The sequence below is a fragment of the Labrus bergylta genome, chromosome 4, assembly GCF_963930695.1.
Source record: "Labrus bergylta chromosome 4, fLabBer1.1, whole genome shotgun sequence".
NCBI lineage: Eukaryota > Metazoa > Chordata > Actinopteri > Labriformes > Labridae > Labrus > Labrus bergylta.
The window spans coordinates 27296886-27324003 of NC_089198.1; the positions used below are offsets into that span (position 1 = coordinate 27296886).

Sequence of the window (27118 nt, forward strand, 5' to 3'; positions counted from 1 at the left end):
GAAATATATTTACGTTGACTTTGTTGTCACTTGCTGAACACATGGACAAGCCACCTGTGCTTACCTTAGTTCTGCTGCATGTTCACTAAAATTCGAATAAGTGGACACGGATGGATGCTTAAGTACAAGGAAGGTAAATGTTTGCACTTGAACATATTGTTTTATATATTTTCTTTACATATGATTAAGAGCAGGACTAAACTTTAAAGAGTTTACAACTTGGTTTTATGTGTGTTTCCCACATACAGTTTGCTTCCGCTGAATATGTAGCCTTTTTCACATATAGGGCTTTCACCTGGAGTTTCTCCTGCCACACCTCTTGTATGTTTTCTGCAGCAAGTCCAGGTGGGCAGAAGTAAGAACGCAGCAGGATATTATCCAGAGAACTAGCGTTAGTGGGAGGGGGTGGTGAAGTTTATATCCTGTGACTGGTGCACAGTGCACAGACTGTATGCATGCTACAATCAGCGTGCACGTAATTAAATGGCTGCGTAATGTTCTCTGTTCTTAAGTATGTTCTTCTACGCTCTTTTATTCTCTGCGTCATTGTAAATGACGGTCGCCCACAATGATCTCTCCGAGAACTTAAATAAAGGTTGATGATGATGATGATATTGTGATTCAGTTGAACTCCTCGCAGCATTGATGTGAAGGCGAATATTCCCATTATAGTATCATATTGTGGGCCTCTGATGCTTCCTCCATCACTTCCGTGTCCGTTTTTTTGTCATGTCTTACCTGAGGAGACCCTCACACATGCATATGTGAACAGCCAGTTCAAGAGAATTTCAGTTTTCCTCTGAAATTGTCTTAGCACAGATGCATCCTGAAAATGTCTAACAGCTATATGCAAAATATCAGGCAGACTGCCCCTGAAATCCTCCTGAGTTGCTTGTTCACATATGCACCTCACAGCAGGAGACTGTCTCTGTCGGACTAGAGGGGGTCTCAGGAGCCAGGACATATTGGGAAAAAAGAGACACAGAAGTAACAGATAAAGCTACAATGCTATACTGACAATGTTAGCTTTATGAATTTATATAATATCAATGCTATTTGTAATTCGACACATTCACAATATCAACAAAAGAGCAGAGAAGAACATACTGTCACAGAGAACATAGTGGAAAATTTGTTCATGTCACACATGAAGCTCCCCCTGAACATTTCAGGAAGTTTTCAGGAATTCTGTGCAAGTATGAAAGGACCTTGTATGAATGAATTCAAGACCCCTGGCCCTCCCATCATGACACTGTGCTCAAAGATTGTTAGATCTATTTTGTTGTTAAATAAATGTTAATGTGTGTTGTACATTTTAAAATATTTTTTTTGTCTTTTCTGTAGGAGTTCTTTGATCATGCAAAGAAGCTGTGGGACGACGAAGGAGTGAAGGCGTGCTTTGAGAGGTCCAATGAGTACCAGCTCATCGACTGTGCACAATAGTGAGTTCAAAAACTTTAAAGACATTTTGTTGGATGAGTTTTAGCCTTGGAACTTTTCAGGTTTAAAAGAAATGTTCACAGCTACATGCATAACATAATCAGTAACTTCTGCAGCTATGATAAAATAAGAAAAAGACAAGTTGGCTCTTTTTTTTTTTTTTTTTTTTACAGCCTGTGAACTATTGTCACATTCCCGCTTTGTCTGTTCTCTGCATGTCGTGTTTCAAGGCTGAAAGCTCTGCGGTGTGTGCTGGTGTCATGTCATATATGAATAGGGCTGAGATATGTTTACTCTGGGTGTGGCAAGGCAAGCAGCAGTTGTGTTAGTACTTTGGAAAATTCTACATATATCTCCTCATGACTGCTTGTATGGTGTCGCCATGGCAATATGCAAAGCCTTGTTTGGACTGCGTTAAAATGCCTGATTGTTAAATTCATTGGAATTGTGCTGCTGATGTTATATTAGTTTACAAACAGGTGTAATCATGCTGTAATTTGAGTTTCAATGATGGTAACAACTTACTTGTCCAGTCTATTTTAATGTCTCTAAGGCTGGATAAAAGTTATGTAGGTCATGATTAAATTGTGGCTACAATCTTTATTATACAATTGCACTCCAGATACTGCAGTTAGGTCATACTGATAACTGCATGTGTGGCAAGGAGTAGAAACTGATGCCCCTGATTGTTTGGTGGGCTCCTACAGGTCCTCCGGCCACCTTTGGGTGCTGGTTGTACACAGTGAAGGAGCCCCTCTTTGTCTGTAAAAGGCTGTTTGGATATGCAAATTAACTTACTGATTACAGTGCTCTCCCTCTACTTCCTCTCTCCGACTCACCTCTGGATTCACATGTAAATATGAGGACATGCATGTTTCAAACAGGAGTGTAGCCCACTGGAAGTTGTCCCCTCCCATCCCATCCCAAAGGTTGGCTCCCTTTATCTCTCAGGCCTACGGTCAAAGGCACACTTTATCATTGACTGGGGATACTGTGTTGTTGTTCTCAGTAATCTATGAGCCTGTGCTATGGGTGTAGGGTTAAGATATTTTAAAGATGGTACTACGGCACGTAGAAAAACAGCCTCTTGACTCTTTTCCTGAATATCTTCCGTTCCTTGAACATAAATTTAACTTGGGGTCAGGTCTTTCTCAGTTGCCCTGCCTGAAAGCTGTTTCCATAGAGAGAAGAGAGACAGTCAGGTGATGGTTGGAGAGTCACATGAAGCTGTAAGGTGGAGCTGTTACAGTCCAAGGCCTGTGTTTGTCTTTCATGCTCTGAGTCAGTCTGTGTCTGTTTGCAGTGCGGCTGCACAATATGTAAAAAAGCATCTTGTGTTTATTTCAATAATCCAGTCTCATAATGATACCACATCATAGCCCACAATCGTAAACATTTCAAACTTTTATCCTGGATGTCCTTGTTCTTCTGTTGAAATCAGAAGAATATATTCTGTACTGTAACAACTGGAACCACTGATGCTTGCAACTAGCTGAGGCACTGATAATACAGCTGTCCTGTGACATGAGTAAACATTAACAGAGCAAAATGAAGACCATGAAAAGCATACAGTATTTGATGTGGCTGTGTATTACAACAAGGGCTGTGTATTATAAGAATCTGGTGATGTGTTAAGTACAGGGGCTACACCTGAATATATTCAGATTTATAATGAAATGAAAGCAAAGTGATATAAATCTCTCTTTCATGACGGTTTCATTGGCCTGCGTTCTTTGTGTTTATGCTAGCAGTATGTCCAAACTTCATCCTGTCTTCGTTTATGCTGTTATGGAGTGGAAGAATCGAATAGCTAAAGATTACAACACTTCTATCATGTGGTCAGGGATTTAAACACAAGACAAGGATCACAAAACATAATACAGCCACGAGATTCCCATGTGTATAGATATTTCTTACGCCTCTAGTATATAAATTGAGATTGGAACAAGTAGGATTCGATCTTGGTCAATATACCTTTTATCATCACACTGTCATTTGCCAACACATTTGGCTTTGAAGTTATTTTACATCTGATCTTCGTAGCTGCTTTTTAAAAATCTATTATTTCCTTAATCTTCTGTTTTAATGCTTCTCATCTTCATTATCATGATTCTTATTTTCACTGTTTCTCTGGCTGTTATGTTGCTATTTTTGATTGGTTAAAAGCTTGTTAACTATTGTATGTTTCTCCAGGTTAAAGGTTGAAATTAAATAAGTCACAGCTTCATGTTGTTCACTGTTCAAACAGCCATTTTAATTCTGTTTTTGAAGAAATTTGGCCCTTTCACTTGATGTGTTAAATGGTGGTTCAATTGATTTTGATGCTTATGTCCTATTTCTCGTCAGTAGTAAACTGATTACAGTGTTTCCCCTACCATTATATTAGGGGGGTGGCCTGTTTTTTAAGATTTAAAATTTTTTAAGATTTTCATTTTGGGCTTTTGGGGCCTTTATTGTAGGGATAGGATAGTGGATAGAGTCGGAAATCAATGAAAGAAGTCATTTAAGGATACCTTTGCGATAGAAAAGGACAGCTGTCATTAAAAGTAACACATGAACACCAAGATTCCTTCAAGTGTTTGTGTCGGCATGTCGGCGTATCCCCCCCCCCCCCCCCCCCCCCAAACGCTGTAAACCTAGGGGAAACACTGGATTATGTGATCAGTACTGGTGAAAAGTAACATTAAATGTATATGTTATATGTTCATATAATTAGTTAATCTCACTGTGTAGCTGAAACATCACAATATGCCTGTATTATCATTGTGTTTGGTTGATGTTTGGAATGTGTCAGACTGCGTGGCCTCTCACTTACTTCCTCTCTGTTTTGACCTTTGTATGATCTATGTGGATGGAGGGCATGAATGGTAGATACTCTGTCCTACATGGCAGAAGACCTTTCTGTGTGTAAAGGTGCCAAACACACACATAAATTTACTATACACACACACACACACACACACACACACACACACACACACACACACACACACACACCTATTGTTGGAAAGTTAAATTCAATTACACCATTCTCTTACTTGGAAGTAGCAGTGATAGACGGCTTCAGCAATCAACTGGGTTAAAAGTTAGGGAGCAGGGTTCATAACTTTGGACTGGGCTGTTTTTAAACAAATATAATATTGCTGGAGAAAATGTCTGTTTTGATTTTTACCCATTTTTCTAAGTGGAGAAAAGCCGTGTTTGTCTGTTAGCGCGGGCCTTCTTCTCAGTGAAAGCTACTTTTGAATTAGACCAGGAAGTCACACCAGAGGTAGGCTTTCATTTTATCTTTTACATGTTTTCTTACACCTGCTCTCATTCATTATTGTGTAGAAGTTCCACAGACTTGTGTTATTGTTTTAGGCTAATGCCTTGGAATTAAAAAGGGCTTTCACTCACAAAGAGTGAATTAAAGAGGAAGTTGGCCTGCGTGTGGCTGTTTGTGGGAGGAACAGACTGACAGGCACTGACCTTACATGCTAACAGTGAAACATAATAGAAATATTGTCTTAAAATCCACCAAACAAGTTTGCATCTGAAGGGGAATTTGTTCAATATTTAGATTTGGTGAAGGCAGATGTATACATCTGCCTGTTGGTTTGTGGTGTCCTTCACAGACCTTGCTGCTCTGGCAGATATTTTTTCCAGCAGGCCTAACGCCGGACGACCCATCGGACAAAGGCACAGGAAATAAGTATGTGCTGATGGGGAGTGTTTGTTATGCCAAAGAGCATGTCCATATTGATGCTTTTGGAATCCTGTCACCCATTGATCTGCCCTCTGCATTGCACATTTATACGTTTTAAGAGCACAGATATGTGTCTGCCAGTTGATTGATTATGAGCTATTTTCAGCAGCGGCGGGCTGGTTCCATTGCAATGCCTTGGATGTGTCAACGGCAAAATCAAACACTTTCACACGCTAACAAATCCGAACTTCCAGGGCTGCTGCTAGTTCATTTCTTTCCCTATTTTGTTAACGATTTTTACAGTCTCATAGCAAATGTGACACAATTGACATGCTTAGGTTGTACTATAAATGATATATTATGAAAACCGGCCTTAGTGGTTGACTGTTACCCCATGTTAGATGCTGTCTGGACTGCTATGGAGCTCTCCCTGTGTTGGTGAGATATGTTGCAGTGGAGGCAGGCTGTAGCAGTAAGGAAGGGACCAGAGGAGATCAGCATGATATATAACTGTGCGACTTAAAGTTGAGGCTATGAAATAGCTAAGCAATACCCTGAAACTGAATATTTCTATTTCATTTTCATTGTAATCTGAAAATGATGAACCTCAATGCGTATTGTGTGGCCAACTTTTGTCTCCCTTTGATCAGCAATGCTAAAAGGACCACTGCCTGTTTGAGAAATATGTTGCAATGATTTTTTTTTTTTTGCCTAAGCCACGATACATTCTGGATATTGTAGTTTATGAATTTGTTTTTCAGTGTTAAGTGATTAAGACAAGTTTAATCAGCTTCATGTTGCACAGGCTCGCCGTTAAAGGGCAGCGTATTACACTACTAATTGATCAGTTGATCAGTCGCACAATTATTTGTAACAATTTACCTTTACAATCCATTGTTCAATTCACTTTTGAACCAAAAATGCTAAACTTGACCATTTTCCAGTCTTTGTCATATGTGATGGTAAACTGTATATCTTCGGGATTTCAGGAACTAGCTATGTAACGGGCAATAATATACAGTATTATTCATAAAGTTGCTTTTTGCAGCCATACTTGCCTTTCTCATTGTACTTTCTCTTACCTTTTTGTGCACCATTTTTGAAATTCAAAGATCATCCTTTTCAGTTATTTTTCTACACAATCCCATGTGTGGACTTTATGGTAACAACACCAGACAAAACAATAAATACATGCATGAATTCAAAACATACCAGATCATACACTAAAAACCTTAAAAATAAAAAAATCTATTTAAAGACATGTTAGTTAAAATCTATTAGTTTTTATAGGTTGTAGGTTGTATGTCATGTTTGCAAGACGACAACAAAATTCCCATTTGTATTTCCCCAACCTGCTCCTGGTGGAAATTTACAAGAACAAAAAACAATACTGGTGCAGAAAGATCGGCTTTGTGGTTGTTTTTTGCAGTGTTTTGTATAATATGTTGATGAGGAGAAGCTGCGCTGGCATTACAATCTAGCACGCCGTGGGAACACCAGTAAAAATATCAGATTGAAATCTATGATTATTACACATTTTAGGAAAAAGACACACATTATACTTAAGCAAGGATTAAATAGAAACAGAAAAATATGAAATACTGAAAAAAAAAGTGTGAGCTATACGGGATGAATTGGAAAAAGGGTTTCATCATCACACATTTTCCAAAGAATCATACCTACCTTTTCTAACTCCTGTTTGAACTCATAAAATGAAACATGCAAAAAATAATGGGCATATGCATTCAATGATTTAAAATGAAATCATTTGCATTTTATTTTCTAAATTTATGGATGACTTTTGTCTTATCAATAAAATAATGCGTTTGAATACAGATTGTTAGGAATTTAGCGCTGCTTTTATTCCTTCTTACCATTAAAGAAAGATATTGCGCACATAAAAAAAGGTCTTGTGATTCTTAATTCGGAACATTGAACAAAACTTTTTTAAAAAACTACTCAAAAATATTCCTCTCCTGTTCTCAGGGTTTAAGAAATTCTAAAGATTGATTCGGTTTTGTTTGCCAAATAAAACTTAATTCATCTCAGATGTTAAAGTTTGCAGTGATCATCATATATTACTTAAGCATGTAATGCTGGTTCAGTATGGAGAGGAAAAGCTGGGTGCACTGTGATCTTGGGGTCATGGAGATGGGACTGTGCATAGACATATACCAGGCTGGGTCTGGTTCTCGGCCTAGGCCTGGGCTGAGGTTGGGGCTGGGGTGTAGTGCTGGTCACGGGACTCTGTCACCAGCCTTGGGGCCACTGACACAGTCATCTGAGGCAGTAAAGTGCTAAGAATGGCCAGCATTGTCAGCCAGCCCCGGCCCCTGAAGGGCCTACAGAAACAGAGGGGCTACGCTTTGCAAACAGTGGCTCTCCTCAATGAGGAGCCTCTTCTATTCAGGAAAGAGCCCGAGAGAGCGATATTTATACTCCGGCTGCATGTCACTGCAGATTTTTTTCTGTCACCAATAATATGTTTTATTTCTAATGTTTTAACTGATTTTGGTACACCAGTCAACAGGAGGGGAAGAGGCTTTGTTGTGTGCGCTCATAACTCAGTGTTGTAACGTTTTCACAAAGGTTACTTTTGAAACACGAGTATGATTTGCTACAAGGATGTTTGTCTCTGTAGTCAGAGAAACATGTCTGACCTGTTAAACCTTCATGTTGTTTTTTCTGTGCAGTTAAGACCATTTATAGTTTGATTACAAAATCTGAAAGTACTCTTCTAAAATACATGGAGCTGAGACGGTATGAGAGTCTGTAAGCTAGGGGTCGACTGATATTCATTATTCAGGGCCGATGCCGATACCGTTACCAGTTAGTTCATGAGACCGATATTTGGAACCGATATGCATTTACATTAAAAATGAAAAACTTTCTGTCTAAATTCAGAATTTGGAATATTTGACTTTGTTTAAATGATAAACTGGAGACGCTCCTCCTGCTCCAGGCTGCTCTCGTCTCTGTGCATGTCAGTGGCACCAGGGCTTCAGTGTTGATTGGCAATTACTTGTGTGACATCTAGCCAATGAGATAGTGTTGTGGGTGGAACATTAGGTGAGACAGAGTGGTGAGTGAAAACAGACCCAGAAGGGAAGACACACCTGCAGTGGAGCCTGAGTAGCACACTTTTTAATTAATTATTTCAACAATAGATCAAATAAAACGCTGATACAGATGACCGGCCAAATTCCAAATATTGGCCCCTGATAATCGGCCAGGTCGATTATCGGTCGACGACACCTACTGTAGGCTCAATAAATGTATCTTGATGCGCAAGAAGGATCTTACATATCCGTTAGACATCATTTTTACAAGTTTTGCGGGATTTTGGTTCAAGTACAAAATATTCAGCCTTAAAAACGAAATATCCCAGATAATGTTGCAGCACAACAACTTGCTTTATAAGCCACACAATGTTACAAAACACATTACAAAACACATTGTGTAAATATAGTAAAAACCCTGATTTTCTTTTTCCTAACAGCACAATTTGATTCAGACCTTTTCTGTTGTTTGCATTTGGAACTATTGATGTGCTATTTTTCAGTTTGCGCTTTCTTGTATGTTGTTGACTGCTTCAGCCACTTTCAGTAAACAAGCTCTTTAAAAATAGCCCAAATGGTTTCGGTTCAATTTGTTGAATGTCTGTTTCTATTTCTAGATAATTCTGTGTCCCTGCCTCAAGCTTTTATAAAAGATGATCTTAACTCAGATGTTTTCTGTAGCGATGTTCCAAATTATAATTGTTAGGAAATAATTGTAAATAAATGCTTTCTTCATAAAGACCTTAATCCAGATTAACAAAAACCTTTGTGTCCCTTGCTAAAATCAGATGACCCTGCTATCAGCTGACTGAGAAATAATCAAAGGGGGCACTATGAATGGGTGTGTGTGCGTGTGTGAATATGTTTGCGCGTTTGTAGATGTGTGTTTGTGTGCGTGATTTTCAAGGAAAAGGAAGGAGTGGTTTTGAGCTGAACTGTAAAATCTGATCTACTTGAAGCTCAGCAGGATTCCATCTACACAAACCACTGTCCTTAAGGTTGCTAGAGCCCCCTGTGGGACTCTCTCTCTGTCCCTCTTTCTCCCTCACTGTCCCCTGTGCTCCCTCTCTCTTTCTGTCTTTCTTTTTGGTCCTCTCTTGAGGCCAGGCAGCGACTGCAGTGAAGATGTTGCAGAACACACGAGAAAGCATTCCCTGTATAGCCTGTGATTCTGTAACTTTTAATGTCACATTCTATCCGTACGATTAGTGCTTTCTAAATATCTTTGATATTTAAAGTTGGAGATGTGGGGTCGAGAAAAAACTCTTGGCTAGCCGAGCATTTGGAAGCAATTAAAAAAAAAAAAGCCTAAAGCTGCCTAGCATAGCATGCTAGATGTCACAAGATTAGCTACATCACCAGTGTGTTTTTATTTTGTTACTAGAGACCAGAGGCTCTAACAGCCTGTGTGGTTTAGTCAATGAGTTAAATCACACATCAAAGCAATAAAAATCTGCTTTAGTAAGTATTGAAAACGAAAATAAATGACTGTATCATGGATGCATGTTGAGCAAATTAGCTAAGTTGGATCATTTTACATTGTTTGTGCTAATTGTTAGCTGTGTCTTCTTGATGTTTGACTTTTTTGCGACTGAGAAAAAACTGGAAATTCATGTTCCTCTTTAAAGAAGGGGAATCGTGTCTATAAATAGATTTTTATTTTTGGGTTAAAATGTGCGTCCATGTTAAAGGACAGACACACACACACACACACACACACACACACACACAGCGAGGCTGGTGAATGGCGGATATCTGCGAGTCTCTTACTGTCTGCCGATTACACACACATACAGTCGCTAACACACACATACCTTTCCCTCTCTCTCTCTCTCTCTCTCTCTCTCTCTCACACACACACTCACACTCTCACACACACACACGCAGCCTGCTGTTGACCAGGAATGTAAAGGCACAGACTGCTGGAGGACAGCAGTGGCGCTGCAGGTTCCCTGCTCAGAGATTGTGGAATGGTCGTCCATAGACCCCCCCCCCTCCTCCTCCTCCTGCTCTCTGCTCTCTTCCTCTCTCTCGCTCTCTCTCGCGGTCTCTCTCTCTCTCTCTCTCTCTCTCTCTCTCTCTCTACTGAGCCCCCCACCCCCCCCACCCTCCCTTCGCTCCTTCTTCTCCCCATCTACCCCCCACCCCCCACCCCCATACCCCCTCCCACCCCCACCCCCCTCAGAGCTTATGTAAACTAGCTGTGGAGCCAGGGCAAGCTGAGGCTATTTTTAGCAGCAGCACTGCAGAGCAGAAACTGGCGGAGGGTCACGTGTGCGCAGCCGAATCAAAGGGAGTATCCCGGCAATGCGCTGTAAACAAAGGGAAGGTCAGTAGCAGAAGGTGAGACACAAAACGCCTCTGTGTTGATTTTGTGAGTGTGTGTGTGTGAACGACAACACGCTGCCTGGCCATACCTTCTCCTCTTCTAATGCCATGACATAAAAAAAAAGTCATTCTGAGTCTGCAAAGGCCCCCATTTGCTTTCCTGCTCGCTCTGTCTCCCTCTATTCCACAGAAACACAGACTCACAGATAAAACATTTCTGCCACTTCTAGAGAAAGGGGTTTGTGGGGGGGGGGGGGGGGGGGGGGGGTTTGACACATGAGGAGACATTTTGCTGTCGATTAATGACACGGGCTCCCAACTCCACACTGTCCCTGCTGCTGCCAAGCTAGCCTATCAGAGTGAGCAGCAGCACACTTGGAGCTGTGCAAAATCCATCAAAAAGCACATGACCACATGTGTTTAGCATCGATATTAGCATGTTTTGTGTCACATGGGCCCTTCAAGCCCTCGGCGCCTGCTCAGAGTGTGTGTGCTGTAGCTGTAACTTAGGTTGTTTAGCCTTTAGGCCCCAGCTAGCATTGTGCCTAGCAGTTAGCTGTGTCCAGCCACACCCAGGTAAAAGGGTCCCTCTCGTCTGCTAGTCAAACAAGTCTCAACGTTCACCTCCTGTGGAATGTGGTCAGAAGGGGACTTAGAGCTATTTATAGACACCTTTTATATTTTTCTGTCACAGTGGTTTGTTTGACTAGACATCCTGAGCTGTTGGCTTTTTCATCAGGCCAGGCTGGAGCAGGTAGCACAGAGGCTAACTTAGCTCCAGCACTAGCCAAGGTTCAGTGATTTGGTTGGCAATTTACGGTTGTAGTCTTTCCTTTCTCAGGTGTCTTGACAAAGGAATATGCCTTTTAAGGGGAACATCCGATTCCTCTTTGCATGCTGTTGTGTTTTTTTAGAGTGACACTTTACCCTAAAGCAATATTTATTTAGACATTTAATTCTGGTCCACACCTGATGAGTTTTTATAGCGGCAAAGTTAAACAATGGAGTAATGCACTTACTGAATTTAACTGCTCGCTTGTCTTTCAGTGTCCAAACACCTGAGCTTAAACAAGTTCAATGATCCCTTTTGGGACCAACAGAAACTTTAAAAAACAAATCAGTTAAGTTATTTTTCAAGCGGAAGGACCAAACCTTTTTTCTTATTTCAACTGCAAGGTTATATTAAGCTTTTGCTGTTATATGGAGTTGTCGACTAAAATTTGGTGAGCTTGAGATTGTGAAGGGTTCTTCCTACTTCACATGAAAGGGATTCAGCAGTTATTTGAAAATGAAATATGTCACTACTAATTTTAACTACAACTCCCGTGTTGGAATTTGCTTAAAATGTTGTACTACACCAGCTGCATACTAGTTACCCTGTGCATCAAAAAGATACAGCTCTCATGGTTAAATCACTGTTGTTGACCTATCAGGTGCTAAGGATAATTATGCTTTTCGTTTCATTTTGCTAACACAGACAACCTTTGACACTTTTAGGCTGGTATATTCAGAAAGTTGACATATCATTTCATTTGAACTGGAATTGAAGAACAAAATCTAAATATTTAGGTATTTCTACAACAGATTTGTCATACTTCTGAGTTGTGGACATGTGTGAGGCCCCTCACCTGTATATCACTCACTACCCCATACATATATTCTTCTTATCACCACAACACATCCAATTACTCAAAATGGCTGAGTCTACTTGTCAGCCTGCCGTATTTTGGGGTTTAGCAGATGTGCGTTTTGCATCCTCCAAAGAGAATTGTTACTCAACATCTTAAGTCTCCACTTTGCTAAAAAGTGTCATTTCCTTTTGTGTATAAATGTGACCAGGCCCACTTCAAAGGGCTGCTTTTGACTGCTCCATGACTTGCAAATACCTTACCAGTCATTTGTGCATTTAATTCATCACTACCAGCTCTGCATCTGACAGGAAATGTCTGTAGAACACAGAAACTTAGTGCACACGACAAATAACACTCCTCCTCGTCTTTCCAGAACTTGAGCTTGAGACACACTTTAACATAAGCTGTCAAACATACTAACTAAAACACTCACACACACACACACAGACACACACACACGCTGACATGCGCACAATGACACACATACCGTGCAGAAAGCTAGCACAGAGCACCCTCCTGCTTTGTGTTGATGTATGGGAGAGTCTGGGAATGGAGAGATGTAAGTGTGGCCTGGCTTAGGAAGAGACAGTGAGAGAGGGAGAGAGGAAGAGAGGAGTGGTATGGACTGACTGGGGTTGCCATGGGAACCCAGCTGCTAAAAGCAGGCAGGGTCAGTGAGGAAGAGAGAGGCTGTGTGCAGCAGGAGCGGAGGGATGCCACCCAGAGGCCAGATTGTGAACTACACAAACAGCACACAGGCCTCAACTGCTGGAGATCTGTTTCCTGGATTTCAAGCAGAGACGTATAAATGTTAAATAAGAATAGAGAGGATTTTGGCTTTTTACATGGATCATTTTGCCTTCTTTAGCACCATGGCTATGTTTAGGCGTATGCAAACTACACTGATAATGTAAAGTCTCCTTGTCTGATATTAGTCATTGGTTATTGACTTGATTAGGAGAAAAGAGGAAAAGCTCATTTTCAATGGGTCACTGGTCGACTTCCAAATGGAACATCTAATCCGACATGGAGGGCTGTGGTTGTTTACGGCCGAGAGAATTCAAACCTGCTCGATATTGTTGATTAGACTATTTTTACTTGCTTTTTCTATTTTTGGTGCAGACTAATTTAGTAGCTGACAGATAATGCATCGATGTTGGGCTTCAGTATTATTTAGAGCAAGCCATGAGTCGATTTAACTATGAGAACTGTACTGAGAGCTCCTCATGGACCCGAAAGAGCCGCCATTTTTCCATTGTAGCTTGAATTTTTAGGGCCGAGTCTATTTTAAGCCAAGGTAATGTAGCGGTAGACACTAAGCAGAGACAAAAGAGCGTTACAATGTATTTTACATTTTTATACAACACCTTTCAAAACCTCGACTTGATGCGGCCCTGGAAGGCAATTTTGCAGCCTTGAGATAAAGCAGGCGCTGTTGTTTACACAAGATTTGGTTTGACTTTCAGGAGTGTCTCCTGTTCTTGCTCCTATATTTAGGAAGTACCCACTGAGCTGTTGATGGATTTGTCTAGTTTCAGATCCATCTCCCAAACTGCACAGTGTTCCTGTTTGGATGGATGAGTTGAACCCGGGGCTCAGATCTTTCCACCAGGTGACCGGGATCCTGCACAGCTCCACCTTCACTCTCTCCGCCTGCTGCTGCTGCTGCACACACATCTCAGTGTGCCGTAATGAAACAGCTGTTCTGTCAAAAGTTGTGTTCTGCAGCTGATGTTTTGTTGGATATCTGGATGTATTTTGGAATTGAAGAAAGGTCAGACATGATGGAAAAGTAAAAATGTGATCATATGTGGATAGACTTGAAGTGTAAGGAATGAATGGTCATTGAACTCATACATTCATGGAGGGAGGATTTAATCGGAACAATTTTGTTCCAGCTTCTCCAGTGTTAATCTTCTTTTATTTTTTTGAAAACAGAATATATTTGGCTTCTGAGAAGTTGTATTGCACTTAATTTAAATTTTTTATAAGATTCATATACAGTTTTTGTTCTGTGCGGCCCTTTATCCAAGATTTGAAAACCTTTTTGTTGTTTTAGTTTGAAGTCTATTTGTTTAGTGTCAAGTTTAGCAACAAGCTTCTGCACTTCATGGATATTAGTTAGTTTGTCATGAAGTGTTTTCCATTGATGCTGTTTGGTGACAATTCTCCGTCAATGAACCATGAGTAAATAAGGGTGATGCTCTATCTCTTCATTAATAATAATGTTCAAAAATAAGCTTTATTTGTATAGCACCTTTAATCAAAGACATGCAGCTTCAAGTGCCAAACAAGACAAATGAATGCACTTTAAAACAGATGCTATACAATTTAAATCAAGTATAAGGTATCATTATCATAAAAAAAAAAAAAGAAAGTTGAACATTGCTCCTTTTGCATATTGAAGGTACGTGACAAAGAAAAGTATGTGCATACCAAAGCATTGAAATGAAGCTTTCCGAGTCGTAGACAGTGTGTTGCTGTGGTTGCTGACGTGTCTAGCAGTGAGTTTCAAAGTGCTGTCATTGGTCAGTTGGAGTCTAAAGTGAAAGTCCATTATGCTGGCCTGAGCGGCTCAAAATATGGAAACTATTGATCGGATTCTGTGCACTGCTAATTAAAGATGGTCCACTATTTGTAAAAAGTCAACCCAATTATCAAATGAGCACATGAAGCTGGGCGCTGTTGGCTGGTGTGAAGGTTGCCTGTGTGTTAGAGGGGACTTTTTCTTTTTTATTTCTTTGACAGACTTCGTTCCAGCGTTGTTGCAGAAAATTTTACTTTTTTTTGCCCATGTGCAAAACTGGTTCTTGTTCACTGCTTGTGTGCGTGTGCGTGTGCGTGTGCGTGTGCGTGTGCGTGTGCGTGTGCGTGTGCGTGTGCGTGTGTGTGTGTGTGTCTTTATGCTTGTATGCTCGTTTTTTATGTAAAGATGAGGCCAGTGACACACAGAGACACGGGCCAAGTCAAGTGATACTGTCTAAAACAAAGGCTATACATAGCAACACAGACTGGCCTGCAGGACGAGTACAATGTGTTTTGGCTAAATACAGAGACGACTCAGCCCTGCAGACAGAAACAGGGGGACTGTAATAGACAAGATAGTAGTGGAATTTTGTTTCTGTTAATTCAACTGGCTTATTAACAAAACAACCTGCCATGAAAAATTGGAAGGCTTATTACATTTAAAATGAATGCTGGTTTTATGTGATTTTATCATGTTTAAGTGGAAAAACAAAGCACAGACCTTCCCAAAATGTTATTAATGGCCCCACACCAGTGTTTCTGAAAGTGTTTTGATAAAATACCCCCTTTGAAAACACTTTTTTTTCAGGCAAGTACCACATGACCAGTGCAAGTTCTTTTTTTGGCGAAAAAAATAGAGGTTCAGTAAAGTGCCACTTGATGTGTTACTAATACAGAAAAAACAACCTCATAACTGAAAAAGTCTTCACGAGGTCCGCTTGCTTCTTGCAACTGTTGACAAATATCTCCCAACAAAGAAAAAGCCCCAAAATGAACCTGGTGCCGTTTATTATTTCAGTTACAGTTGAGAGCACGTCAGGACAATTAATAATCAATGTAATCTTTATCATGATTTGAGCATTAAGTAAACTCAAAATTCTGAATTCAATTAGAAACATTATTGTACATACACAAGCCGTGCTTTCTCAATCATCATGCAGACATTTCACCTGTTGGAATAGAGGCCTGAATATAACGTCCATTCATCACATCATCTGATGCAGGCAGATGAAGTTCAAGTTAGCTAGTAGACACCCTCAGATTAATCGCTGCCAATTTATGTGAAGGGAAAAGGCCTTTTGGATTTGATTTGGATTGAGGAGGGACATGCTGCAAATACACAGGTGATGTGTAAAACATGAAGAACAGCAGATAGACTTATAAAGTGTGAGTTATAGCTAACATGCATTCTTTGAAATGTGTTCATGTTGTTAACAAAATATTGAATTGTCATTTCACATGGCATATTTTTATTATAGCGTGCAGGTCTAGTTAAAGTATAAAATGTTGTTCATGAATTAAATATATCATAGTACAACTATTGTTGAAATGTTGTATTACTGATATTTAGAATTATAATGATCTTTTTTAGATCAACTTCACTTCAGTTCTCTAAAGTATCCTAAGTGTACGTGTTCACTTTTTTAACACTGCCATTTGAAATAAATACTCTACCCATACTAAAACAAAGTACAAAAACTTGCTGGCATGAAGCTTCAAATCCAGAAGTTTTCAAAATGACCACATCAGAACAGTTGTGGGAAGAAATACGAGCAGACCAACACACAACACCACAAATTTCCTTAAGCCTGAACCCCAGCTTTTCTATTTGCAGCACCCGACCAGGACTGTAAAACTGCAGCCAAACCTTTTGATAAAACACTACCTGAAAGGCCTGTCGCTAATTTTATTTATTTAGTTTATCCCTTGTTCTTTTTTATTTTCCTCACTGGATATGACGACTATATTTGGCTCTCCAGTTCTCCATCGATAGTTTTTTTTTCAGTCACATGGCAGTCAGAAAGAGCTCAGTAATTATAACCTAGCTCTGTTTCTGCAAGGAAGGCTGACTAAAAATACTCCCACATTGTTGCAGTGATGGGGCAAAAGCTGAAGGTTTTTGTGTGTGTATGTGAGTGTGTGTCTGCTCAGGGTGAGATCTGTTTGTGAGTGAAACTCAATTTCAAGTATGTATGTTATTTGTTAAATATGGGCTGTGAAGTAAAACTTAAGATCTGTCTTTTCATATCAATTTTCCTTTTTTAGTAAACACTGTTTAACATTAATTTATCATTAAAATGCACTCTTTATGTTTAGTAGAGTTACAAACGGTGATCAACTAATCATTCAGTTGACCTCTAAGAAATTATATTGACCAATTACCAAACTTTTCTTAAGCTCAGTCGCTAAGGTATAAATGTGCTGCTTCTTCTTATTTCATTTGATAAAAGGCTTAATGTCTGTAAGGTATTATCTGATATTATGAGCAGCTTGATGACATCACTGTGATTCATCGAATGATTTGTCAAGAAAATCAGTGGACTCATTATTGTTGGGGGGTAAAATAGGGTGTGTAGGCCTGCCCTGCACCGTATGAGAAGAACATGCCATGACATTGTTTAATATTGTGATATTAATATGTATTGCAGTTAATAAACAAAAAAATTAAAAGTGCATATTAGCTTTAACTTTAACTTCAGCAGTTTTGATGTCTATCTGCTGTCCTTCATGTGTTACACAAAGCCTGTGTTTGCATTTTGTCCGTGAATCTAAAGGATTGATCTGAGGGTAGCTGAAAGCTAGCTTCAGCTTTAGCTCTATGCTGGGTAACATCTGACTGCATCAAAAGTGATCTGAAAGCATGGCCATTATCCACAGGCCTCAATCCAACAGGAAAAATGTGCTCATGCAGTTTTACATACTGGTGCATAAAATAAGTCTAATTTGTACACATTCATTGCAGGAAAACAACTCCTCTGAAGCCAAACACACATTTTAAAAATAATTTCTGACCTCATTACAGATTAGTATTGTTCACCTGCATTGTTTGCTTTGTTTACCTGCGTCGTTTACATCAACTTCTAGTCTTGTTCCTTTTCTACTTCTTTTGGTTGCTATCAACTGGCTGGTGGGAATTACTGCCCTCTATAGTTAGTAGAAACAGTTATTATGTCACAATGAGTTGAATCTACTGTAGGTGGTAGACAGAATATATTCTTTTTGTATTCTTACCTTGTCTTCTTTCGTGTGATACATCTATAGTTTCACCCCCTCGGGCCTCTTTAGTTTATAAAGTTCAGGTTGAAGGTGTTTTCACAGAGGTCAGAGAACAGAGAAAGTTGAAAGTCTAAAAGGTCCTTCAGTTTACTTTCTTGCATAACAAACCAGTGAACAGTCAAAAGGTGAAGTTGTGAGTCAAAGACAAGGTGTGGACTACACTGGGATTTAATCAGACTGGTTTTACCTCTGGCACACATACCTGGTCAAGTTAATAAGTAAAGGGTTTATTGAGCACTAAAATAATAAAGAAGCAGTTTTTGAGGTTGCATATGTCATTTTATGATATCTTAAAAACAGCACCCATGGTACCCAATAAAGATTTGACATAACATATCCTGATGATCAGTTACTCCCTTCCTGTCTCTATACTGTGTGTTTGATCTGGAGATACAGGAGAGACATAGACTTGATTTGGACTCTTGTGTGAGAAAGTGTAAAGCTCTTTCAGAAATAGCCGTACTTCTCCTTTTTGTGAGGACTGCGTGCAGAAGAAATAAATCGGTGTGGTGAAAACATTGTTGTCATAGCACATTAGGGCCGTCTCTGTTATCTAACGCTTCATAACAGAGCATTCGTTCTATTTTATTTAGTTCTACGTTGGAGTGTGTGCGGGGTGCTACTTTTGGCTTGAATTAAAAAAACAAACTGCCAACCTGATCCTTGGCTAAAACAAACCAAGAAACTCTTAGCTCGGGCTGCTTATCTCTTGAGCATCAGGTTTGTGGTATGCTGAAGCCAGCATGGATGTCTTGTGACACCCCAGAGACTCAGACAGTTTGGGTGGACGATGAAGGATGGTGAGACGGGCTGTTTGGTCCACATTTGTGTCATACATGCTGGACTAACTCACAAACTGAACCTTTATGCTGGGTAACCTCCAGAATCACATGTCACACTGTTTCTCTGCTGTATCTTTTACTGAATTAGCTGTCATTAAAAAAAGTCTGGACAATACAATTATATCAGTACAGAGTATTGATAAGATTGATTTTGTCTGTATGAGATATAGAGATATGAATGACTTTGTAACAAATAAGGCTGCTGCTAATATTTCTTATCATAATGAGGTAACTTAATACAACATAGTTGTTTTGCAGTTTTTGATGAGTAATGACAGAATGGATGAAGGGGCATAAGAGGGGTGTACCTCCTTGCTGCTACCTCTAACCATTAACCATTAAGCTCTTTTTTATATGGAATAAAATGTTTCACATCTTAGTTTTCAACTCTGGTGTGTCCCACTTTTGCTTCTGTTGTAGGTCAGTCCAGGTAACAAGGCGCAATGCATATTTATGCAGGGAGAGACCTTAATGATCAGTTCCAGATAAATGGGAAAAAACATTGGCAATATATTGGCCCAGATGGAAAACTTGATATTTTTGCATAATGATGTACTTCTATGATGTTAAGTTTTCACTGTCTGAATGGACCTTTGTTTATTAAGTCTAAGAATATTTTGACCCCTCAATCAGCATAGCTGGAGTCTATAAATGATGTGATGCAGATCATCATGGGATCTGTGAGACTGTCTGTCCCCCGACTCTTGGTGTCCTGAGCCGGCTGTGGCTCAGAGGGGCCCGGCTGCTGCTGCTGCTGCTGCACATGCTCTTTTTGTAGTGAAGAGACAGCAACAGCAAGCTGCCTAACCTCCACAATAACCGCCTTATGTAATCACTCTGGTTAGAGACGACCAAAATAGCCCAGACTTAGCAGCCCTGCCCTCTTGTGGCAACAAGCTGCCATAACACCGGCCTGCTAAACCTCTACAGTGACTCAGACATGGCGGCCTCCATCTGCAGCATCCTGAGTGGCTCACAACTGTTTTAGCTGATGCAGCGAATCTAATATCTTTAAGAACTGATACAACTGTTGTTTGTTTGAACAGCTTCTTTAAATAGATTTAAATAGATGGATGAAACTGTGATTGGATTAGTGTAGCCTGAACGTGGCCCTGATTCTCTCTGTAAGAAAAGCTCTGGTTCTCTGTTTGGTATTTTGTTTGGTTGGATTCAGTATTTTTTTTTTTTTAAATCAGTATTTATGCTGTGAGTTTGTCGTTGAATTTGTTTTCTGCAGCCCATAGAACTGGAATAAATAACCTCGGTGCAAAATCTAACCTTGGCTCTATTTCTTTTTTTTTTGCAGTTTCCTGGACAGAATTGACTCTGTAAGACAGAACGACTACACACCCACAGACCAGGTCAGTCCTCTCATTAATGTGCTCAGTTTTTATAGTTTATAAATTACTTCCTAAAGCCAGCTTGCCGGACCCTTTACTGAACTGTATGTATCCTGTCTGTGTTTTTTACAGGACCTGCTACGCTGCCGAGTGTTAACTTCAGGGATTTTTGAGACGAGGTTCCAAGTAGACAAAGTGAACTTTCAGTAAGTCTTGCTCATCTTTTATTCAGATTGAAACACATGATGAAGGCATGTTCCCACCACTTATCTATATATTTATATTCGACATCCTATTCCTTGTAATATACAAATGTTTTCCTCAGCCTTTCCAGTAATTCATGGAAAGGAGGTTATCACCTTTTAGGAAACTAAGAAACTGCTTGTTTACAACTGAAGTATATGTTTCCATATTCCCTGAAAAGACAAACTACAGACATTAGTAATCAGATGTTTTCAGAGCCAGGCATCTTGCCCTCAAGTGTTTTTTGATTTGTATCAGTTCAGTTACTTGAATTACATTTATGCTTATTTTCAAACACAGGAAATCCCACTTTACCCATTAATTAAACACAGATAAGATAGGTCAACCAAAATACGAAGTAATCACCTTAAAAAATCAGTCCAGTTTTTCATGTTCATGAAACTACATTTTAAGAACCAAATAAGTGTTAACCATACAAGGAACTCAGTTTGCTGCCCCAATAGTGTTCACTTAACAACGGAAATATATCAAACGACCATATAAGGAAATGTCCTCTCTCCAATCAGTGCTTTCATGTTCAACTACTTATGCTTACTCTTTCATTCGTTCCTGAAAAACTGAGCTCCTTGGGCTTTTTCCACCATTCTGGGACCAAAATACCACCAAATATGACGGAGGGGGATGCGCTCTTAAGAGAACTGTTGATCGTGGCTACTTCTTGCATCATTTATGCACAAACAATCCCAGTTAAGAATTCCCTCTTGGGTGTTATTGCTATATTTACCATGGCCTCGTGTTAAGAGCCTGTAATTACAAAGAACAAAACGCCGAACTCCGACAAGCTCGGCGGCAGAAAGCTGAGGGAAAAAAACGTCATCTCAGTGCCTAGAGGTAGAAAGACTCCCTGTGGCCAACTGGTGTGATTTCTGAGTAAGTCGAGAGTCATTTACCGGCGCTTTGCAGTTAAAAGAACAGCCAGTCAAAGTAAGGAGTAAATGTTTTGTAACTGCTTTGATGATGTCAGAAGAGATGACCCATTTCCACAGTCACGGACACAACAGACTTATTCTACCGTCTGAAACAGGCCTTTGTATCAAATTATATCATCCTGAATGATTGATGTGAAAACTCTGGGACATGACTTCCCTTTGGGTGTGCATTTTTCATTATTCAACTTTGATGATTTCCACCCAGCCAGGGTTGAACAGGGTACAAATAACTCTGTTTTTCACATGTAACTGATTACATATGTGTCCAGACTTTAAAATACAGGATCTCTTTTTGCAAGGCAGATCAGTGTCAATAGAGATAAGAGTTCTTCATCGATGGTCTAAAAATGTGCATCTTTACATGCATTGGTGATGACTTGTATATATAACTGGAGGCTAAATATTCTCAAGATAGCGAACTGTAGCATAGCATGTGTATCTAACTGGGCGGAAGTGAGTGTGTTGCTGTGTCTGTTCTGACCCAGAATTCTGTCTCCTCCATAGCATGTTTGATGTTGGAGGCCAGAGAGATGAAAGGAGAAAATGGATCCAGTGCTTTAACGGTGAGATTTACCTTTCTTTTCTTCTTCTACTTGTTCTTCTGTAAAATAACCGTGCCGTACTTCTTTTCTGTAGCATCACGTTACCTTTTCTTTATGGCTTGTTCCTACACACTCCTGATGTATTTCCTCTGCTCTCCTCACAGACGTCACTGCTATCATCTTCGTGGTGGCCAGCAGCAGCTACAACATGGTAATAAGGGAAGACAACAACACCAACCGGCTACGGGAAGCCCTGGATCTCTTCCGCAGTATTTGGAACAACAGGTGAGTCTGACACATGAATGAAGTTTGAGCCCAGCGGTTACTTTCTTTCGACTGGAGCTGCATCTGACGACCTGGAGGATTTTCTAATCTGTGCAGCTTCTTTCTTGTCCTAATGTCCCACTCCTCATACTTTTTGTGCTCCTACACTGATTGATCATTTAAATCTCATCTCTTATACTTGACGCAAAAAGAATCATTTTTATTTGTAACCATAGTTACTGTTCTCCTTTTTCCTTTTCAAACGATTGTCACATGTAACATTTAATCCTCCACCTTGACTGCAGAGATTTAAGAAATGCAGAGTGACAAGGACAAAAGGCTTCAAAACACTGAAATTGATCAAATAACTTTCAAAGCTCTTTTTTTTTTGTCCAACCATAATCAGTGAAATGAACATTTCTGTAGCTGTAAAATAAGAAAGTTACAAAGGACTTTACAAATACAAAATAAACAACATAAAAAAATCTGTTGAACAGTACGTAAGGTGGAGAGAGCTGTCATGTGCCAAACCTCTAATCTATTTCATGTCACCCCTCCCATGAAGGAAACTCTCTGAGTGTAGCGATGCTTTATCTAAGGCATCTCTGACTCAGCAAGGCTTCATACATTGTTAACATGAAGCCTCCTTAATGTTGTTTTTGTGTTTGTTTTTTTCCAGATGGTTACGCACTATATCGGTCATATTATTCCTGAACAAGCAGGACATGCTGGCTGAGAAAGTACTAGCTGGAAAATCCAAAATTGAAGACTACTTCCCTGAATATGCTCGCTACACCATACCAAATGAAGGTCTGTGCCTTTCACTAAGAAGAACTTCAAAACTTTCGTTCCGTCAAAGTTTCTGTTGGTTGTTGTTGTTGTTGTTGTTGTTGTTGTTATTGTTTCTGATAGTGAATCTGTTTTTTGTTTTTTTTAAAGCAACTCCTGAACCCGGCGAGGACCCAAGAGTGACAAGAGCTAAGTTCTTCATTCGAGACGAGTTTCTTGTAAGTATGTCGCTGCAAGTCTGGGCAGTGTGAAGTCAGTTGGAGTCAAAGAATTGACATAATGAACGTTTCTTACACATGTATACGATGGAATCAGCAAAGAGATAAGTCGTATCGCTTTGTCCACGGGGAGGGGGCAAAATCACAGGAGCTTTAATCAGCTGTAGTTTTAGTTCTGTAGTATTAACACTAAGCTTATATTTTGTCTTGTGATAAAATAATTCTGACCCCAGTTATATATCTTAATACTAGTAGAGTTTTTTTCTAATGTAGGCCTGGTGTATTTTTTATTTATTTGTTTGGGGCAGTTGAGCTATTCCTTTAAATATGTGAGCCAATGTTTGTGGTCCTATAAGTCGTCTTAAACTTAAAATGAGTCCTTTAGGCTCAACATAGTGTTTTTTTCTGAGCGCCAGCATCTTTTTCCTTTTCAATGAGGAGAGAGCGTTTGCAGCAGCAGGTGGTCGCCCAGAGAAAAAGTGCAGGGCCCAGAATCCCTTTACTGATCGCTCCGCCTGTTTTTTTGCGGCAAATCTGAGCGCACAAGTTGAAAATCTTTCAACTTTTGAGAAAGCCACTGATGTCGCCTGTGCTCTTTTCCAAATGTATGATATTCCCACATATTTTTGCCGCCAACAGATTGTGTCTTGTACCCACATCCTCTTTGCTCAATGTCCGCTGGAGAAAAAATGATATTAAATCTAAGACATGTAGTAAAAAGGAACGGAGCAGTGTAGGTCATACAGCGGCCGTTGTTACCAGAATGTGGTCAAAGTCAGGACGGATACAAGCACACATAAAAGAGCTCGTGAGCGCACAGCCAGCGCTTTTCTGCACAGAAAAACTGCTATGTGGACACAGGGCTTTACCTGAGTGTCTACTAAGAACAGTGGTGGGTAAAATTTTAAAAAAAGTATTTACAGTAACAAAAAAGAGTGGAGAAGAACAGGCAGAAAAGAGTTCAGAGCGGCTTCATTACATGCAAAAAGACGGCAGCAGTCCTGCATTGTGCCATGAAGTAAACGTCATCACCCCTGCCACTCGTTCATAGTGGTCTAAACCTAGATTTTTTTTTACTTAGGGTGTGGTAGGAACAATTCTCAGGGTGAAAATTCAGACCTTTGTGTTCACACGTGTGGCCCGTCCTCTCTTCCTTCTGTGTCTCCCCCCTCAGCGGATCAGCACTGCGAGCGGCGACGGCAGACACTACTGCTACCCCCACTTCACCTGTGCTGTGGACACAGAGAACATCCGGCGGGTGTTCAACGACTGCCGGGACATCATCCAGAGAATGCACCTGCGGCAGTATGAACTCTTGTGATGGGAGACCGCCTCCGTCAGCCTTCTGTGTTTTTTCTCCACCATTCTGCATCCTTGGCGAACCCTTCCTCCTCCTCCTCCTCCTCCTCCTCCTCCTCCCTCACCCCCCTCCCCTTCCCCAAAGAGACCCCTTACCACCCCTCCTGTTGAGGACTATGAAGTACTACTGAAGTGTGTCAAATCCTCTTCCTCTTCTTAACTTCTTAGCTTTTTGTACTTGTTATTTTTTCTCTGAGACAGATTCATGCCCATTTCGCCCATGTGAAAGGAAGTTTTGGGGAACAAAGTCAGTGCGTGCCGCTAAGTTTTTTCTTTTAATCCTTTTGAATGCCTTGATTTTTGTCATTCCACTAAGCCTTGGGCTACCTCCTTTTTTCCCCTTTGTTTTCCTCTGATTTTTGGCTTCGTTGTTGGACCTGGACTGGTGGGTGTTGAAACATTAAAACACACCTACAGGACCTCAGTGTAGAGGCAATGTGTGTGTGTGTGTTAATGTGTGTGTGTGTGTGTGTGTGTGTGTGTGTGTGTGTGTGTGTGATGAAGAGAAGGAGGAATGCCATGTGAGCGAACGTGTGTGTGTGTGTGTGTGTGTGTGTGTGTGTGTGTGTGTGTGTGTGTGTGTGTGTGTGTGTGTGTGTGTGTGTGTGTGTGTGTGTGTGTGTGTGTGTGTGTGTGTGTGTGTGTGTGTGTGTGTGTGTGTGTGTGTGTGTGTGTGTGTGTGTGTGTGTGTGTGTGTGTGTGTGTGTGTGTGTGTGTGTGTGTGTGTGTGTGTGTTGAAGTTCATGTCGCCTGCTGGTTTAAGCTGGCATCACCACCATGACCTTTGTCCCTTCTACTTTTTTTTTCTTTTTTTTTTTTTCCCTTTGGCCCCTCTGACCCGCTTCTTGTCTCCGCATGGACGTCGACTGGACGGCGCCAAAACCAGAGAGACGGCCAGGAGCGTATGGAGGGGAGCCGAGTGGATGAAGAGATAAATGCACTTTGCATCAGGTTCCTTAATAACATTTTTTTTCTGTTGTTTTTTTTTTTTTTTTTTTTTTTCTCCAGAGGAAGCATACACACAATGTAGCATCACAATATTTATTACCCTGTCACGATGTTAGCTTGCCGAGCTGCAGGGTGCACCGAGCATCCGAGAGACGTGTGGCGCGAAAGATTTCAAAAAAAGTGGGAGAAGTGGGGCAGGAAACACAACGACACAAAGAAGGATTTGAAATGAAGGAAAAGGGACTGAGCTCTCTGCACCTTAGCCCTGCTGCCTCCACGGACTCGGACCCGCCTCCTTTTTTTCCCACACAAACCATCCTTTTAGCGTAGAGATACTGATGGGAGGGGAGGGAGGGGGACGGGAGAGAGAAATGTATTGTTCCTTTTTTTTTTTTTTTTTGTTAACTTGTACACTGTGCAAGGTTGAATTATCCTGTACAGACTGTAAAATGTAATATTATTTTGTACAACTTAATTGAAAGAAAAACAAATCTACTTGTAGATCTTTGTGCCTTGATTATGGCTGTACCTGTAAATGAGCTCAGATGTAAGTATGTTTTTGACTGCGCTGTACAGCTTGATGTCAATCTCTATCAGCAGCGGAAGACTGCGGGTAGAGGACTTTCTCTGTAGAGTTTAGTTTTTTCTGGTTTATAAAAAAAGAGGAAATGCTGTTTAGTAAAAAATAAAAAATAGGGAAAAAATCCTAAAAACCTGTATACATTATGCAAATTAACCACTTACCTGCAGTGAAGACCAGATGTTGCAGCGCCATGCCTTTTGTATTTTGTTGGTTTTATTTTTTCCTCCTTTTAATTTCTTTCTTCTTTTTTTTCTTTTTTTTGAATTCACAGCTTTAAACAAACATTGGAAATCCATTTAAAGTGTCCAAATTGCAACCTGGTGTTGTTTTAATAGGAACCAACGTTTTTTCGATATGAAGTGTGTCTGAGATCTGTACTGATGTGCGTGCCTGTGCGCATGTGTACATAAAACAAACATAGACTCACAGACGCATTGTGTGTGTGCGTGTGTGAGAGGGCGAGCGTGCGACGTGTGTGTAAAATTTTATAAATGTATGTACATGTAAATTTATAGGTCTATATAAATATATATGTACAATTATACATGTTTAATTATGTGTGTGCCTAGGTGTACATACCTATGTATGTATACGGTAAATATGTATACATACACACATAGGAAAGCATGTTTAGAATGGAGTTGAATAAATGAGAGCGTGCAATATTAGTAATTCTTTGGTCCTTTGGAGCCACACTGATGGCACAGGCACTATGAATGTGTGAGCAGCACCCAACAAGACAAGCTCTTCTCCTTGTACAAACAGCATCAGCCTTTTCTTCTGCTACAGTACACGTCTATCCCCAACAGAGAGTGAACTGACTGGAGGTGCAAATACCTTGTTTGGCCTAGGAGGATGATTAAATGACATTTTTATTTTCTTTAAATAAAGAGGCACATTAGAGGACTTTGCTTTATTTCCATCTTGGTGTCCAATTGTGTCCACATTTGTTACTCCTATCACACTAAAGTCATCTTTCTGTATTTGTATGATGAAACATGCTCTGGATTCAATTTAAGGTGTCAGGTGCATATATACATTTAATGCAATAGATCATAGGTCACGGGTGGTGTTAGAAATGTGTGTAGAAAT

At 40.2% G+C, this 27118-nt stretch overlaps 1 protein-coding gene across 3 annotated transcripts in view; it reads left to right on the plus strand.

Annotated features, from left to right (window-relative positions):
• Positions 1 to 26932, plus strand: part of LOC109980965 (guanine nucleotide-binding protein G(olf) subunit alpha) — a 49801-nt gene extending 22869 nt beyond the window's left edge. For all 3 annotated transcript variants that reach the window (XM_020629567.3, XM_029275901.2, XM_029275893.2), the window contains exons 5-12: positions 1345 to 1442; positions 20097 to 20151; positions 20263 to 20336; positions 21828 to 21886; positions 22030 to 22150; positions 22809 to 22939; positions 23069 to 23136; positions 24311 to 26932. In XM_020629567.3, coding sequence (XP_020485223.1) covers positions 1345 to 1442; positions 20097 to 20151; positions 20263 to 20336; positions 21828 to 21886; positions 22030 to 22150; positions 22809 to 22939; positions 23069 to 23136; positions 24311 to 24457 — 753 coding nt within the window. In that variant the 3' untranslated portion in view covers positions 24458 to 26932. The remainder of the gene's footprint in view (positions 1 to 1344; positions 1443 to 20096; positions 20152 to 20262; positions 20337 to 21827; positions 21887 to 22029; positions 22151 to 22808; positions 22940 to 23068; positions 23137 to 24310) is intronic.
• The last annotated feature ends 186 nt before the right edge of the window (positions 26933 to 27118 follow it).